Source organism: Megalobrama amblycephala, linkage group LG5 (assembly GCF_018812025.1).
Source record: "Megalobrama amblycephala isolate DHTTF-2021 linkage group LG5, ASM1881202v1, whole genome shotgun sequence".
In the NCBI taxonomy this organism is placed as follows: Eukaryota; Metazoa; Chordata; class Actinopteri; order Cypriniformes; family Xenocyprididae; genus Megalobrama; species Megalobrama amblycephala.
The window spans coordinates 29360961-29379135 of NC_063048.1; the positions used below are offsets into that span (position 1 = coordinate 29360961).

Consider the following 18175-nt stretch of genomic DNA (forward strand, 5'->3'; position numbering starts at 1 on the left):
TCCACAGGCGCCGCATGCAATGTTTTTGTCCGGAGACAGGAGTAACAACTGTAGATTATGAGTTACCTGCGGTGAGTCCGACATAATGAATCCACTAACACGACACAGCGAATGCCGGTGGTAAACACTCGTGTTCCAATACTCGTGCACGAATTTTGGGAGGCGTTCCCTCGAAAGGAAGGGGGGTTGTTCTTACGCATGCGCTCATTTCAAAAACTCAGTAACAGTCTTTGGTTTCTCAGTTGACGAAAAGATCCTCTTTATCACCATTAAAGGGTTAGTTCACCCAAAAATTAAAATAATGTAATTTATTACTCACCCTCATGCCGTTCCACACCCATAAGACCTTTGTTAATCTTCGGAACACAAATTAAGATATTTTAGTTGAAATCCGATGGCTCTGTGAGGTCTCCATATGGAGCAATAGGGCCTCTCTCAAGATCCATTAATGCACTAAAAACATATTTAAATCAGTTCAGCTTAAATCAGAAGCTTCCTGAAGCAGTGTTTTGAAATCGGCCATTGCTAAATAAGTCATTGTTTTGTTTTTTTGGTGCACCAAAAATATTCTCGTTGCTTTATAATATTAATATTGAACCACTGTACTCACATGAACTGATTTAAATATGTTTTTAGTGCATTAATGGATCTTGAGAGAGGAAATGTCATTGCTCCCTATAAAGGCCTCACAGAGCCATTGGATTTCAACAAAAATATCTTAATTTGTGTTCCAAAGATGAACGAAGGTCTTACAGGTGTGGAACGGCATGAGGGTGAGTAATTAATGACAGAATTTTCATTTTTGGGTGAACTGACCCTTTAAGGTTGGAGCTTAACTCTGCAGGAAAGTGGATCTTGAGGGCCAGAGTTGAGAATTAACCTTACAGTGAACAGTTCTTCTAAGAACCATCATTTTCTTTTTAAAAAAGAACCCTTTTCCACTATAAAGAATTGTTTGTTAAATGGAAAGATTTCATGGATGTTAAAGGTTCTTCATGGAAATTATTAACCAACTTGTTTTAGCATTTAAAACAATTTAAAGCAAAGTTTTAAACAAACTTTTCAACTTCTTAAGTATTCGAATACGTTGTGGGGCCACTGTATGTTTGTACATAGGCCTTATTAGCCTACCTGTACTAAATATAGGCTACAGAAAGTAGAGAACTACCCAAATAAAAATATCCACCTTGCAGTAAATTATAAAGCTCAACCGCACCCATGTTCTCTCCGCCCAGTGTATGTGGACTAATGTTGTAATGTGACAATGAGCTGTTAAAGAGCTTCTCACTGTGAGCGACGCGACAAGAACCTCCCGTTCAGATCAGCAAGGCTGTACACGTGCTCTACTTCTGTCGCATTGCGTCGCCTGCTGGGCGCGAGCCTGATCAAAGGTCGAATCTACAGCGCAGCTGCACTGTACGCAGAGAGCCGCTGGCACTCTTTAACTCGAGTGCTCTAACTAACTTATCGTACTAGCTATCGCTGGGGCGAGGCTTTGACACCATCTATCGAAAATGACTCAGAAATGAGTCTCTAGCGTTCACTGTTCAGATCGGTCGCGAGCTCATAGACTGTTAAAGATCAGGCGCGCGTCTCTGGTTTCTTTCTTCAGAGTTGGTCCCCACACAAGACTGACGATGCCTAAGCCTGTAAGTATTTATTTTCTTTTTAGTAAACATAAAGTTTATCTTTACATAAAGAACAAAATATATAACAATGGGAAAAAGGATTTTGTTAGTGAAGTATCTATTGTACAAAATCTCCCACTCGTACATAAATCTACATGCTTGTGTCTAATCTAATTTATGTTTATTATTGATAAATACTATGTTGAATCCTGTCTTATTTAGTGGTTTCGTATATCTGTGGTGACTTACGATGGGTCTCTGTCATAAAGACTCTCATTAGGTTACAAAAAAACTTTGATAACTTAAGATTAGGTTAATATTTTATTCAATATTTTTTTTATAACAAAATCCGTAATGTTGAAAGACAGGATTTGTTTTTTTTTTTACTCAGCAGTTTAATCAAGATAAAGCAGCAATTTATTACTAGCTATATTATTTTGCCAATGTTGAGGAGTAAAATGGTATAGGCCTATATCTTGTTAATGCTTATGATTAGTGGTTATACATAATAATCTTTATATTTAATCCTCAAAAAGTGTAGTTATCACCTCGAATCTTAGAAGGATACTAACTATGAATTTGATGGTTAACATGCTTGAGTAAGATGAGTCTTTAAACATTAACTAAACTTAGACAATGAGGATGAGTTCATGCTGTGTTCATGGGCGCAGAATGCCAAAGTAAAAGATTAGCTAGATGGAGCAGATTGTGCTGCTGTGAACATACTTTTGACTTTAGTATTTGAATACCAGGATGTGATGTCACTCTAATTAATGCTGTTAAGATTCAAGAGAGTTACTGGTAAACCTGCTGAGCTTATTCATCAAGTGTTTTAAATATTTGAGCCCTGAGAAAAGTGTAATCTTTCTGCACACCCTAAGTTACAAGTTGTGGTCATGTTGAAATGTATTTTTTAATTGTCCCTTTATGGAAAAGCTGTTCATTCTTATCAATATTTCTCTGAGAGAAATATGGAGATACAGCATTCCCAAGTTTGTTCACAATAGTGCCATAGAAGAACCTTTTTTGGTTCCCCAAAGAACCTTTCAGTGAACAGTTCTTAAAAGAACCATTTTTCTTAGTGTGAAGAATATTTTAATAATCTAAAGAACCTTTTGTGTGATGATGGATGTTAAAGGTTCTTCATGGAACCAATAATGCCAATAAAGAACGGTTTATTATCAACCATTACAATTGATCATTCGATTAAAATCGTCCCCTACATTTCACTGATTGAAATGTACAAAGTCCTTCCAGGGTCATTACAGACACACTTTAAACCCCAGATGGATTGTAATTATTGTGCATGTGTTTTTCATAAACTCATATGAATTGAGAGACTCGTGGAATATTTGTACTTTAACTTTTAATAATTAATTTGGGACACAGCAAAACCATTGAAACAACTAGAGAAAGAATGAAAAGAAATGGCGACCAGATATAGCATCATATACATTATAAGCTGAAAGTTAATGTCTATTTCCATTTTCCATGAATTACTTATTTAAGCTTATGAACAAGTACTTGAGAGGAGCACAAACACTTGTCTGTGATTTGAGGAGTAGCACTGTCTTGTGAGGTACTCTGTACCCTCCAGGCTAATGAGATATGCAGGTCACGCTGTGTTATGAGTATATGACATAGTCCGAGTCTTTTTCCGGTTAGATAAAATGTGCAGCTCTGATGGTTGCCCATGGAGATGGTGACTGCTGGAGTAAACATATAGCACTTATTCAGTCTATTCCACTGCTGGGACAAATCCAACCGAGAGGACAAGCTTTGAAGATTATAGATTATATCTGCCATGCTGGCAATGGGATTATTAATTTTTATTTGCTTTGGATACGGACAGGCTGAAGCTGCCATAAGCAGCTTGTTTGCCACTTACTGACAAGACCCAAAAGATTTTGGATTTTTGAAAGCATATGTGCTAATGTATTATGTGTGTAGTATAGTTATATAAAGGTACCATATTAGTTACAGCAGTGATTTAAGCTCTTTTGACACAGCTGCTAGCCTATTGTGTCTTATCTAAGGGCTTGCTGATAAAGGTTAATTTGCATTATGTTACACTGATAGTCTTACTCAGACAACTGAACACCTTGTGCAACTATTTTATTTGTAATTTTATTCACATTATTACTAACTAAATTAAATTTATTTTATTTTAAAAGTGACAATGCATATTAATTGTCATGAGCACATATTTTTTATCTGCAGTCCCTGCAGTATTCCTACAATTAGTAAAACAATGGTACGACCCATAAAACAATATAAAAAATCATGCAAAACATTGAGAATCTAGACAAAATCATTGTTTTATTGTTTTTCACCATAAATTATAAGGTGAATCATATTGTCACTTCAATAATAATAAAAAATATATCAAATTTTTACCATGAAAGAGCATGTATTGTCTTTTAAATGCAAATTTGCTTTTCGCAATAAATTTTATAGTAATGTAGAATTAAATACAATAAATAATAATAAAAAATCACCATACACTTCTTTTCAAATGTGCTGGTCTGATTTTTTTTTTCTTGAAAATGAAATGAATTGAAAGAAATTGCTTTAAATTTATCAAAAGTGATAGTAAAGTCATTTGTGATTTTACAAAATATTTCTATTTCAAATAAACATTAAGCGTTCTATTAATCTTTCTATTTCAATTAAATAATCCTGAAAAATTATACAATAAACACAAAAATATTAAGCAGCACAACTGTTTTTAAACATTCATAATAATAAGAAATGTTTCTTGAGCAGCAAATCAGCATATTAGAATGATTTCTGAAGGATCATGTGACACTGAAGACTGGAGTAATGATGCTGAAAATTAGCCTTGCTGAGCATAAGAGACTTCTTTCAAAAACATAAAAAATACATGCCAAGGTTACTAATTATTGAATTACAGTTAACCATTTTTACATAGCTTCAATTCATCATATCATTCATTTCATTAAAATTATATATATATATATATATATATATATATATATATATATATATATACATATTTTTTTTTTTACCATTAATGGTTGTTCATAGAAATTTAGTTTATAGTTAGTTAACCCAAAAATGAAAAATCTGTCATCTTTTACTCACCCTCAGGTTGTTCCAAACCGGTATAAATTTCTTTGTACTGCTGAATGCAAAAGAAGATATTTTGAAGAAAGTTTGTAACCAGGCTGCTTTGGGCCACCATTGACTTCCATAATAGGAAAAAAATGCTCTGGAAGTCAGTGGTGGCCCAAAGTGGCCTGGTTTGGAACAACATGAGGGTGAGTAAATGATGCATGAATTTTCATTTTTGGATGAACCATCCCTTTAAGTGTTAAAAATGGTTACAACTTTGTATTGTCAGCAGTAGGTGCCAATAGTTCTACAGTAGTTGACCAGTGTTGGTCAAAACATGCAGATCATTTACTTGCTGATGTGGCTAAATACTAACACCAGGGTGTAACGGTTATTGCACTGTGAGGATTATAACACTTGTCACCTTTCTCATGATTAGAGCCACTAAATGTGCACTAATCCTGGATGTAAGAAGGTCTTTTATTTATGCTTTGCGAATAGGAATAACTGAAGAAAGCACTGAACTGAAGTGTTGATGAGTCTGAAACTTTTGTTGCACAAGTTTGAAGGGTTTATCTTTACAGCTCTAGAGTAGTTCACATGAAGGTTGTGTAACTTTGCCAGTGCTTGTAAGACTCTGTCAAGGTTCACCGGGTCGTTATGAAAGCTTGTGTAAAGTGTGCTGGACTGAAACGTGACCTTGAACAACTGATTGTCACCATGGAAGTCATGGAATCTCTTCTGGAAACAGATTTGTAGTTTTATGTGTCTTGTTAATGTTGTATAGAGTGTACTTTACTAGTTTAAGTATATTACGGGTATGTTTTGTTTCAGTGTCTAGTTTGTGAAATGCAAAACTAAATCTCATAAATTATAAAAAGATTCATAATGTCACACCTAATGTCCGTTGAATCTGTTGAAACTTTCTCAGATGTCAGTTGTCCGGAGGATATTGCATAATACAAGTCTGTCATAAGGCTTTATTGCCAGTGGCTTTGTGTAATTTAGCTGGCATAATATTCCATGATTATAGTTAACATGCCTCTGATAGTTGATGTTCTGACTGATGTGACATTAAATATCTTATATGACAATGGTGTGAAGTAATACATTAAAACAAATCTTTTGTTCTGTTGTAATGGCATATGTATTATTTCTGATACAATGGCTATGAAAATGCACTCACCTATGTTCGTTCTTTGCAGATCAATGTCCGTGTCACCACTATGGATGCCGAGCTGGAATTTGCAATCCAGTCGGTTACATCAGGCAAACAGCTCTTTGAGCAGGTAAGCAATGGCTCCAGAAATTTTCCTAATAATTTTTTTATAGCTCAAGGCGGCATGCAAGGAAACCGTAATCATATGTGTTTTTTAAGCTAAGTGGTAAATTGCGTCCACTTTATATACAGATGAGGGAACATTTTTGTAGTTTCACATTACCTGCTGGGAAAATAACTCAAGCATACACTGAAAACCCTGACGCTCAAAATAATTAATTGGTTTGAGTAGGACAAACTGAAATTAAACAAACTAGTTCAGTCAAATTAACTTTCATGAGTATTTTGCACTTTCTTTTTCTTTCAAGTTCACAGAACTGATATATTTTAAGTAAACTGAACTGTTTCATTGTTTTGAGTTGTATTAACTTATTTCTTTTAATTTAGACGAACTTAAGTTTAACTGAAACTGGGCTGGGATTTCTATTTCCCAGCATGCTTTGCCCATGGCAGTCGAAAGGGAGAGTAAATGCTAAAATTAGCTAGTAATAGCTAGCTAAGTTTACACTAATAAAAATGTTCACTTTGGGGTTACATGAAAACTTTAAGTTAAATGAATACTCAAACTGTAGTGTACTTAATCATTTCAAGTTAAGAACAGTTAAAATGTATAAGTACAAAATAAAAATCTGCCAGTTCTGCTTACTTAAACTTTGAATTTCTTAACTTAAATATTCTGAGGCAACTGATTACCTCAAATTTTTTTGAGTTTTTCCAATTTATTCAGGTTTACAGTGTATTTCAAAACTAATGGGGAAAAAACTCACCAAAGTATGAAAATCTCCTACTAAGTTGATATTTACTGTATATGCACTTGCATATGAGTAATTCTCGCAAACTATGTCCTACTAGGCAATGTAAATGCACTACTTTTGTTTTATCACACTGACTCATAAACTTGTAGTGACTTGTTAACTTAAAAAAACTCTTTTTGTAACAAAGCTTTGTAACTAATTGCAAAAGCATTTTTCTTACCTTAGAGACACACCTGAATTCATGCTCATGACTACAGTCACTGGGTGTAAATCATTTTTCAGATACTGTTGAGATTAGTAATGTTGGACTACCTTGGTATATGGTGATTGGTGAGGCAAGATATGACAGGACTATATATGGAAAATAACCCCAAAGGTGGTGGACACCATCTCTCCCTATTTGTACACACCTAACTGATAAGAGGTCAGTTTGGTTGGTAGTTTCCCTCCCTGTTGATAGCATAGTTCCTATTCTAATCTTCTCAGAGCAGAGACTCTCCCATTGTTTCGCCTACAACATAACGTCATGCTTGTTTATCACGTGCCGCAGGTGATTAGGTATCATGTTTTAAATTTACGTCATAAGAATCGATATCAAAATTTGTTTACATTTAGCACTGTGCTAGTCTCATGTAACCGGTTGAATTTTATCCTCCTGTGTTCATGTATTCAGGTGGTTAAGACGGTGGGTTTGCGTGAGGTCTGGTACTTTGGTCTGCAGTACATGGACAACAAAGGCTTTCTGACATGGCTGAAACTGGAAAAAAAGGTATTTTTGATTTTATACAGAAAATTATATTGTATTTGAACCTATATTTGCATCACTACGTTGTTAGATAATAAATAATAAATGCTTAGTAGTCACAATGCTTGGATTAACGTTAATAATATGTTAATAACGCATTAAAGTGCCCCTATTATGCTTTTTCGAACATTACCTTCCATGAAGTGTGTAATATAGCTGTTTGTGAGTGTAAAAGGTCTGCAAAGTTTTTAAGATTAAAGCACATGACAAATAAAGTTATTGTCTCCTAAAAGAAAGAATTTATTCTGAATTGCCTGAAACAAGTCATCAGCAATTCCAGTCTCACTTCCTGTTACAAACCTACATAACAATGTAACAAATTTGCATAATGCCAGCCTATGTTCTTCATTGGCTTCCCACAAACAACGTCTACTTTGCCCCGCCCTCAAACACTGTAGTTGTAGCTGAGGACTGGAAGAGTTTGGTTCGTGTTGTAGACATGTTGAGAAAACGCTGTTATGTAGACTGCCAGTCAAATAAACATTGACCACTACAGGATTCCTGTTAGAGAAGTCACGAGTCATGCAGGTGATGTTGAACTTTGATTATTGCTCAACAAAGGTGGAAATAAGAAAAAGAATAAGTGCAAATAATAGCTGATTCACTAAAATATCTGCATTGTGTCATGGAATTTACGTAAACATAGAACTGAACATTGTCGTATAGTCATTTACTTTGTATGTTAACAACACTCATTCTGATTTCATAGGTGTCCTCTCAAGATGTAAAGCAAGAGAACCCTCTGCAGTTTAAGTTTCGGGCCAAGCACTACCCTGAGGACGTGTCTGAGGAACTGATTCAGGACATCACAAAAAAGCTTTTCTTCCTGCAAGTGAAGGAAGGCATCTTGAGTGATGAGATCTACTGCCCCCCAGAGACAGCAGTGCTGTTGGCCTCATATTCTGTACAGGCCAAGTTTGGAGACTACTCACCGGAATCCCACAAAGCTGGATACCTGTCGTCTGAGCGGCTCCTGCCTCAGAGGTGAGGGGGAAAACTGCTCAAAAACATGAATCCAATGCATTCTAATGATTCAGCGAGTTAAATGACTTAAATAAAAGGTTCTCAGTCCTGTTCCTGGAGGTCTACTTTTTCTGCAGAGTTCAGTTCCAACCCTGCTTCAACACCTGTTTGTAATTATCAAGTGTTCCTGATGATTTGATTAGGGTTGATGCTATACTTTGCTGGAAGGAATATGACTCAGCACATTTATTGTGATTTTGCCAATTAAGACATATTAGTGGGTCAACATATTTTGTTGATCCTCGAACATTCCTGTCTCAAATGTTAGTCCTAACCCTATCCCCACCCATAACTTATCCTTAGAATCAGAAGGAAATGATAGTTGAATAACACAGATGTAGAAGAACCTAACCCTGGTCGTAAGCCTAAACTTGACATAAACTATAAACTTGTCCCTCAAATCTGGTTGGTTGTTTGGAATGTTGTTCCAGGATCAACAAATATGTTGATCCAGAAACATGTTGTACTTGGTGAAATCACATTCACTGACTGGGTCCACCTGATTTAAATAAATAGTTAACCTTGTTTAAAAAAAAAAAAAAACATAAAATACTGGAAAGAATTGAAATGGTTGTTTCCAACTTAATTATTTGAAGTTTATCCAATAAAAACTTGAATTTACCATAGTGTGCAAATATTTTTAAAATCACTTTGACCACAGATTAAACCAAGTTGGTTAAGTATATTTTAATTAAGAATAATAAAGCTGACATCATTTGTACATGTCAGCAGCATGCATAGTTTTGGATCTCAAACAAAACTGACACAATTTTATAATTTTAATATTAACTTACAATACAATTGTCAGGATCTGGGTCTGTAAAAGGGCACGATGATGGAAAAATAAACACAAACAGTTTATTAACAATAATACTCAAAACACGCATGAGATCACAGGAGTAACAAACGTAGAAACAAAACCACATAAGCATAAAAGAACTGAGGGCTTAAATACACAGGGATAATTAACGGAACAAGAAACAGGTGCGTAACTCAATACGCAGAAACCATGGAAACTAACTAGTTACAAGAACTCAAGAAAACAGTGAAAGGGAACAATGAAAATGAAACCAAAACACAATGAAACCTAATATAGACCTGACAACAGTAATTTTTTCAACATTTTACTGAAATCATTATCAACTGTTGCAACAAATTACTGTACAAATATAAATAATTGTATACATATACACTTATGTTTATGCTTAATGTTGGTGCTGCTTCTAACCAGATTAAAAAAATCTCTTAATCCAGCTTTATATATTCACTAACATAAACACAAACATTTACATTGTTGTTACTTAATATTCCACATGTGAAAATAAAATTAAAAGCATTTAATGTTCAAATATAATAAGCATATACCACTTTTCTCCAAAATATAAATGTCTGTCTGAAAAGTAGATTTAGTGAATTTCTTTTATCTTGTCAGGTCTACAAAAATTTTTCACAAAATCTTGTCAAAACTTTGCATATGTTCTGACCACTTCTAAATAAATTACAGATGAAGAAAATTGAGGCTCTGAAGACTCTAAATAGACACAAAGAAGTTTAATGATGAAACCATGTGTAGTTTTATTTATGCAACATCCTGAAATTATTTTAGTTACATATATGTGGGCAATGTCTAACAATTTTTTAAAAACACTTTAGACATATGATTATGCCACAAGGTGTGTTGATTTGATATTCTGTGTTTACAGAGTGCTTGACCAGCACAAACTGTCTAAAGAACAATGGGAGGAGAGGATCCAGATTTGGCATGAGGAGCACAGAGCAATCCTCAAGTGAGTTTGACTTGAATGCTCCCATTCAGCTTGCTTTCATATCGCTCCACAAATTTATAATTTCTATGAATTCTGTGCCACCAGGGAAGATGCCATGCTGGAGTATCTAAAGATCTCACAGGATTTGGAGATGTATGGCGTAAATTATTTTGACATCAAGAATAAGAAAGGAACAGACCTGTGGTTAGGCGTGGATGCTTTGGGTCTTAACATCTATGAAAAAGATGACAGGTAAGCACTTTTTGTGAGCAAGATCTGATTATTTAGAAATTCTGTCAGGCTAGTTGGGGATATTGGGGTCAGTGTGGTAGCTGCCATGACTTTGTGGTTAATGACCTAAGGGTGACTGTCCGAACCCACAACATGCCAAACAAGTCAACATGAATACCTGCTGCTTACTATTGACAGGTCATTGCACTCAGTGACCTCTAATATAACACAAAGTTTGTAATTTTTGTTGACAAAAAAAAAGACATTACAATTACAAAAAAGGTAAAACGTTATACAATAGTAATGACAGTAAATTATCCATAACATGCAAGTAACCCTAAACCAAACCCTGATCCTATGGTAAGTAAGTACATGTTGTTAATTAACATTGCTCAATTCGTAAATGTATAATAATTACACTGTAACAAGGACACCTTAAAATAAAGTGTAACCAAAATAAATTTTGGCTGTTTTTTGTTACTTAGACTGACTCCAAAGATTGGATTTCCTTGGAGTGAAATAAGGAACATCTCATTCAACGACAAGAAGTTCATAATCAAACCCATTGACAAAAAGTCTCCTGTAAGTCTTTGCATGAATGATTTTGTCTTTTTTGCCCCTGAAATTATTGTATGTTGACAAATAACAATGACAAATAGGAGTATCGAAAGTGAAGAAAGGAAAAATCTTTTAAAAATCATTTAAAATACTGTAATACATTTAAAAGTTCTGAAATGAACTCTTTGTATTCATGTTGGTTTCATATGGTTTTGAAAACCTTAATACAATTTTCAAAGCTTAAATGTTATGACTTAATGATAAATGTCATGTGGTGTTACCATCTAGTTGAATTCATCTTGAACACATCTTTATCAACATTTTCCAAAATGTTTAAAAAATGTTTTTCAAGGTAAAAAAAAATCTTTTTAGAAATATTGTTAATTACTAATTAATTACATCTGAAAAGAAATTTCATTAAAACTAAAACATAGTGCCAGTCTACTCAATGAAGTTTTCTTTATTATAATATCAAGACATTTGAAGCCCCTGCCCTGATATTTTTCATGTTATGCATCCAAAATACATCCAAATTAATTGTAATTCAGAAATTAAAAGCTTATTCTTCATATAAGACGTATATTCAAGTCATATGTACAGAATTGCATTTTTAATGTATTTTTTATTATCCAAGAAGGCCGGTTATAATATATTTGCCCAATTATTTATGCATTTGACATTATTAAGTGTGTCACATTCTGTTCTTTCTCTCTTGCTTTTGCAGGACTTTGTGTTCTATGCGTCTCGTCTACGTATTAACAAGCGCATCCTGCACCTGTGTATGGGAAACCATGAACTTTACATGCAACGCAGAAAACCTGATACCATTGAAGTGCAGCAGATGAAGGCACAAGCCAGAGAGGAGAAACACCAGAGACAGATGGAGAGGTGAGGACACAGTGTTCCTTGCCCAGAGTGCATCATTATATTGCAATGAACAGCTGCCCTGATGAGCATGGCAAGACACCAGGAAGCTCAGGCATCACTAATTGTAGAATTTTGTTGGCCACAAAAAAAATTAATTCACCTGATTTCTTTCCAGAGCCCAGCTAGAGAATGAAAAGAAGAAAAGGGAGGCAATAGAGAAAGAAAAAGAGATAGTGGAGAGAGAGAAACAAGAGATGATGATGAAGCTTTTCCAGTTTGAAGAGCAGACCAAAAAGGTTGAGAGAGGTAAGAGTTAAGAGTATTTATATATATATACAGTACAGTCCAAAAGTTTGGAACCACTAAGATTTTTAATGTTTTTAAAAGAAGTTTCGTCTGCTCACCAAGGCTACATTTATTTAATTAAAAATACAGTAAAAAACAGTAATATTGTGAAATATTATTACAATTTAAAATAACTGTTTTCTATTTGAATATATTTCACAAAGTAATTTATTCCTGTGATGCAAAGCTGAATTTTCAGCATCATTACTCCAGTCTTCAGTGTCACATGATCCTTCAGAAATCATTCTAATATGCTGATCTGCTGCTCAAGAAACATTTAATGTGTACAATTGTACAAAATATTAGTGTACAATATTTTTTTTCAGGATTATTTGATGAATAGAAAGTTCAAAAGAACAGTGTTTATCTGAAATCTAATCTTTTGTAACATTATAAATGTCTTTACTGCCACTTTTGATTGATTTAATGCATCCTTGCTGAATAAAAGTATTCATTTCTTAAATTTCTTTTCAAAAAAATAAAAATAAAAATTCTTACTGACCCCAAACTTTTGAACGGTAGTGTATAATGCTACAGAAGCTTTGTATTTCAGATAAATGCTGTTCTTTTGAACTTTCTATTCATCAAGGAACCCTGAAAAAAAAAGTACACAACTGTTTTCAACATTGAAAATAATCATAAATGTTTATTGAGCAGCAAATAAGCATATTAGAATGATTTCTGAAGGATCATGTGACACTGAAGACTGGAGTAATGATGTTGAAAATTCAGCTTTGCATCACAGGAATAAATTACTTTGTCAAATATATTTAAATAGTACACAGTTATTTTAAATTGTAATAATATTTCACAATATTACTGTTTTTACTGTATTTTTAATTAAATAAATGTAGCCTTGGTGAGCAGACGAAACTTCTTTTAAAAACATTAAAAATCTTAGTGGTTCCAAACTTTTGGACTGTACTGTATATATATATATATATATATATATATATATATATATATATATATATAAAGCATTATTATATTGCATATTTTATTATACAAAATCCTGTGACCACCCTTCTTGGCAAATGCTTGCAATAAATGATGTTATATAATTGAGTGACTGCTGCCACCTTCTGGTTGATTTTGTGTATTGTTTAGATCTGAGAGAGCAGTTTGAGAGGGCACGGGTATTGGAGGAAGAGAGACGGCGGGTAGAGGAAGAGGCAGCGCGTTTGGAGGCTGAGAGACAGGCGGCACTGATGGCTAAAGAGGAGCTGGCCAGGCAAGCTGAGGATCAGATGAAAACTCAGGAACAACTGGTAAACGGGACAATTTTATACGCACAAAACGATCCTAAAACAGGGACAGTTTGTGTAATGGGGCAGAATTATTGGTTTATCTAGATTGAAATGTACCTTTTGGTTTTCTATATAGGCAGCAGATCTGGCTGAGTACACTGCAAAGATTGCCTTGCTGGAGGAAGCCAGGAGAGTCAAGGAAGAAGAAGCTAATGAATGGCAGAACAGGGTAAGTTTGAACAGTGATGAAATCATAAAAAAATGGAAAATATGGTTGAATTCTTCTCGTTATAACTGACCTCTCCATTCATCTCAGGCTAAAGAGGTGCAGGATGATCTGGAAAAGACCCGTGAAGAGTTGCAGCATGTTATGGCGTCCCCTGTGGCTGCTGCCCCTATGGCTGCCCCCATGACTGCCCGGGCCAGGATGGAGGAGCCCTTGGAGAACGATCATGATGATCATGAGGAGAACAATAGCACCTACAGTGCTGAGTTACTTGTGGAGGGCATAGAGGACCACCGCAATGAGGAGGAGCGCATCACAGAGGCAGAGAAGAACGAACGTGTGCAGAAACAGCTCATGGTAACATGCGTATCACCTTTCCTCAAACATAATTATGGATTAGTAGTGAGGATGGTGATTCATCTCAATCATTCATCAAATTCTGATTCTGATAAACACCTAAAAACATATCCGGATTCCTACATTGATTTGTTCAGTAACTATTTCTGGAGGTTCTGGACTTTTGTCATTCTTTCAGGAGATTCAGGAGTCGTTCACAAATGGAACAAGCCTTATCATCATTTTTTTCAGTCTGTTCACATACATACACACACATAACACTAACTTTTAGTGGGGAATTTGATTCGTTCAGTGATTCAAATCTTTTTGATCTGTAGTTTACATCATTATTATACTACTAAGTGAGTGTTTTTTGAGTTATCAGAAAGTCATTGTGTAATTGATACAACAGATTCATTTAAAAAACACTATATTGATTTACAATTAGTTTAGAATTACAAGCCTTATTATCCTAAATTATTGTATATTATATTAGGCTGTTCATGAAAGACATGCTTCAAGGGTTAGTTCAACCAAAAATTAGATTAATTACTCACCCTCATTTCGTTCCACACCCGTAAGACCTTCATTCATCTTCAGAACACAAATTAAGATATTTTTGATAAAATCCGATGGCACAGTGAGGCCTCTATTGACAGCAAGACAATTAACACTTTCAGATGCCCAGAAAGCTACTAAAGACGTGTTTAAAACAGTTCATGTGACTACAGTGGTTCAACCTTAATGTTATGAAGTGACGAGAATACTTTTTGTGTGCCAAAAAAACCCCAAAATAAAGACTTTATTCAACAATATCTAGAGATGAGCGATTTCAAAACACTGCTTCATGAAGCTTCAAAGCTTTACGAATCTTTTGTTTCGAATCAGTGGTTCGGAGCGTGAATCAAACTGCCAAAGTAACATGATTTCAGTAAACGAGGCTTAGTTACGTCATAAGAGTTTGAAACGTTTCGAAATTTCAATAGTTCACGTGACTGGCAGTTTGATTCACGCTTTGAACCACTGATTCAAAACATAAGATTCGTAAAGCTTCATGAAGCAGTGTTTTGAAATCACCCATCACTAGATATTGTTGAATAAAGTCATTATGGTGCACAAAAAGTATTCTCGTCACTTCATAACATTAAGGTTGAACCACTGTAGTTATATACGTCTTTAATAGCTTTCTGGGCATTTGAAAGTGTTAAGTATCTGTCAATGGAGGCCTCACTAAGCCATCGGATTTTATCAAAAATATCTTAATTTGTGTTCTGAATATGAACGAAGGTCTTACAGGCGTGGAACGACATGAGGGTGAGTAATAAATGACAGAATTTTTATTTTTGAGTGAACTAACCCTCTCATTCATACAGTTTGTATATGAGCAACAGGGCATGTTTATTCGGTTTATTCACGTCAAACAATGTATTTCGTTCAGTTGCACTGATCTCAAATCACTAATATCAGTTCAGTATGCACCATTTGTTCAGTTACGCCACTACTATGAATTATACTATATACATCCTGATGTTCGATTTCAATTGTCCTGTTTGGTATTTACACTGTGACTAATTGTATCTTAAATTATTTTTAGGCCCTGAGCTCTGAGCTGGCCGATGCCCGAGATAACTCTAAGAAGACTCAGAACGACATTCTGCACAATGAAAATGTACTAGCCGGGAGGGACAAGTACAAGACGCTTCGTCAGATCCGCATGGGCAACACCAAGCAGAGAATAGATGAGTTTGAAGCCTTGTAATGGCTGATAAATTCTCCAGTAAACCTCGAGCACCAGCAGCGTCTGCTCATGTGTGAATTGATCTAATTGCCATAAATGGTTTCACTTTGTATTTGCCATTTGAAATGACTGGATTATTTACACAGTCTGCACACACTACACACTGCTGTACACACTAGTACAGTAACTCTATTTTTTGACAAACATGGACAACATCCTCATTCAAGACACTAAAATGTGTATTTTTTAAAGTTCGCCTTGAGGACGCTGTTGAGATCCTATTTATGCTAATTGTGCCAAAGGCCTTGGTTTGAGAAATTATGTCATCTTTTATGGGAACCTTTTGAATGTGGCTAACTTAAGATCTTTATGTGTCATGAAATGCATCACTTCCTCAAAAAAAGGAGGTTTTATGTTTGAAAAGAACAAATATATATACAAAATGTGCAAATATATTACAAGGATTGTAGATAATTATGTAAAACAGAAATGAGATCAAATAGTGGCCATAACAAACAAGTCCATTCAGATTTTGATTCAAGAAATGCTGCATAGTAAATTAGATTTTCTATGTAATATTTTGAAATAAAAATATGAAATTGATTTGAATGACTTCTTCTGTCCAGTTACTTTGGGATGAAAAATGCATGATCAAACATGTTTTTCCCATGTTTTGGCTAAGGTCTGTGGCAAAAATGATTTAGAAGAAATGAAAAAATGCACTCTAAGAATTATTTGACCAAGACTGGAGCACAATGTCTTGACAGCGGAATTGTTCAGGATAGCAGAAAGGTTTGCATTGTCTGTTTACCCAGATGTCCTTCAGTTACGCTGGGACCATTAAAAGAACTACAGTTTCATTTGCGCTGATGTGCAGAGAGGCTGTTAAAGGCAAATTATTATGCAAAGGCTGCGCCTGCATGAGCCCACAAAGGGCCACTGATATTTACTCAAGGACTAGAGCGTTAATTATGTTGCTAGACAACAATTATGAAGCCTGGAAACCATTTGTTGAAATATGCAAAGGGTCAACTAACATTACAAGGGGTCTGGATTACTGTGTTCCATTGGAAAATGTTTCAGCGATCATTAGCTAGTGGTTTAGTTCCTAGAAAACCTGTTATAAAATCTTAAACAGACTACAATGATTTTAACTGAAAGCAGGAATGGTCTATTGAGTTGTTTTTTTTATTCTTGAAAAGGCTAAAACATCAGTTTATGATTATTTATTGGAATTTTTTACCAATAATTTAGATTATAGATTACCATTGTCAGTGATTATCACTTTTTAAATTCAGGAATCTGTACATGTGCAGTATGTTGTGAGTTGTGACCATTATATTATATTGATAAGGCATAAGCAGACTCTTTCAAATACACAAGGGGATTAATTGCAGAAAAGATGCCCAGATTTAAACTTTTTTAAAAGAAATTATTTATTATTTATTATTTATTTTTTTAATGTAAAGGAAATGGTGTCACTTTACATTGCATTTTCTATATTGCACATCATATTATCACATTAATAGCAATAGATTACTCCATAATGCTCTGAAAAGTGACATATTCAGGGATAGTTCACACAAAAATGAAAAATTTGTCATCGTTTGCTCACCCTCAAGTTTTTCCAAACCTGTATGACACACTAGATATTTTGAAGAATATGGCTAACCAAACAGTTGATAGGCCCCATTGACTTCCATAGTATGAAAATAAATACTATGGAAGTCAATAGAGCCCACTAACTGTTGGTTACTGACATTCTTACAGGTTTGAAACAACATGAAGGTGAGTAACTATCCCTTTAAAGGGGCTATATGCAGAATTCAGAAATCCGTGTTATTAGCAACACCGGTGGACGTTAAGTGAACTGCAGCCAGCAACTTATTGCTCGTGTTCGCACTTGTGTACATGTAGTTAAAGGGTTAGTTCACCCAAAAATGAAAATAATGTCATTAATTACTCACCCTCATGTCGTTCTACACCCATAAGACCTTTGTTAATCTTTGGAACATTTTTGATTAAATCCGATGGCTCAGTGAGATAATTAACACTTTCAGATGTCCATTAATGTACTCAAAACATATTTAAAACAGTTAATGTGACTACAGTGGTTCAACCTTGATATTATAAAGTGACGAGAATACGTTTTGTACACCAAAAAAAACCCTCAAAATTATGACTTTTCAACAATATTTAGTGATGTCCAATTTCAAAACACTGCTTCGAAGCTTTGCAAATATTTTGTTTCAGTATTTCAGTAAACAAGGCTTTGTTACGTACTAAGCGTTTCGAA

General features: G+C 34.7%; 1 protein-coding gene across 2 annotated transcripts; it reads left to right on the forward strand.

The window, feature by feature from the left end:
* The first annotated feature begins 1316 nt into the window (after positions 1 to 1316).
* Positions 1317 to 16488, forward strand: ezra (ezrin a). Of its 2 annotated transcripts, XM_048191738.1 has the most exons (13): positions 1317 to 1649; positions 5909 to 5992; positions 7411 to 7506; positions 8252 to 8526; positions 10269 to 10352; positions 10437 to 10583; positions 11048 to 11144; positions 11845 to 12008; positions 12163 to 12293; positions 13440 to 13600; positions 13716 to 13808; positions 13896 to 14162; positions 15736 to 16488. In XM_048191738.1, exons 1-13 carry the CDS (start codon positions 1638 to 1640, stop codon positions 15898 to 15900), a joined length of 1776 nt encoding a protein of 591 aa, XP_048047695.1. In that variant the 5' UTR covers positions 1317 to 1637; the 3' UTR covers positions 15901 to 16488. The 2 variants fall into 2 exon arrangements, with proteins under 2 accessions (XP_048047695.1, XP_048047696.1); XM_048191739.1 differs by lacking the exons at positions 1317 to 1649; positions 7411 to 7506; positions 8252 to 8526 and having other exon boundaries at positions 5934 to 5992.
* The last annotated feature ends 1687 nt before the right edge of the window (positions 16489 to 18175 follow it).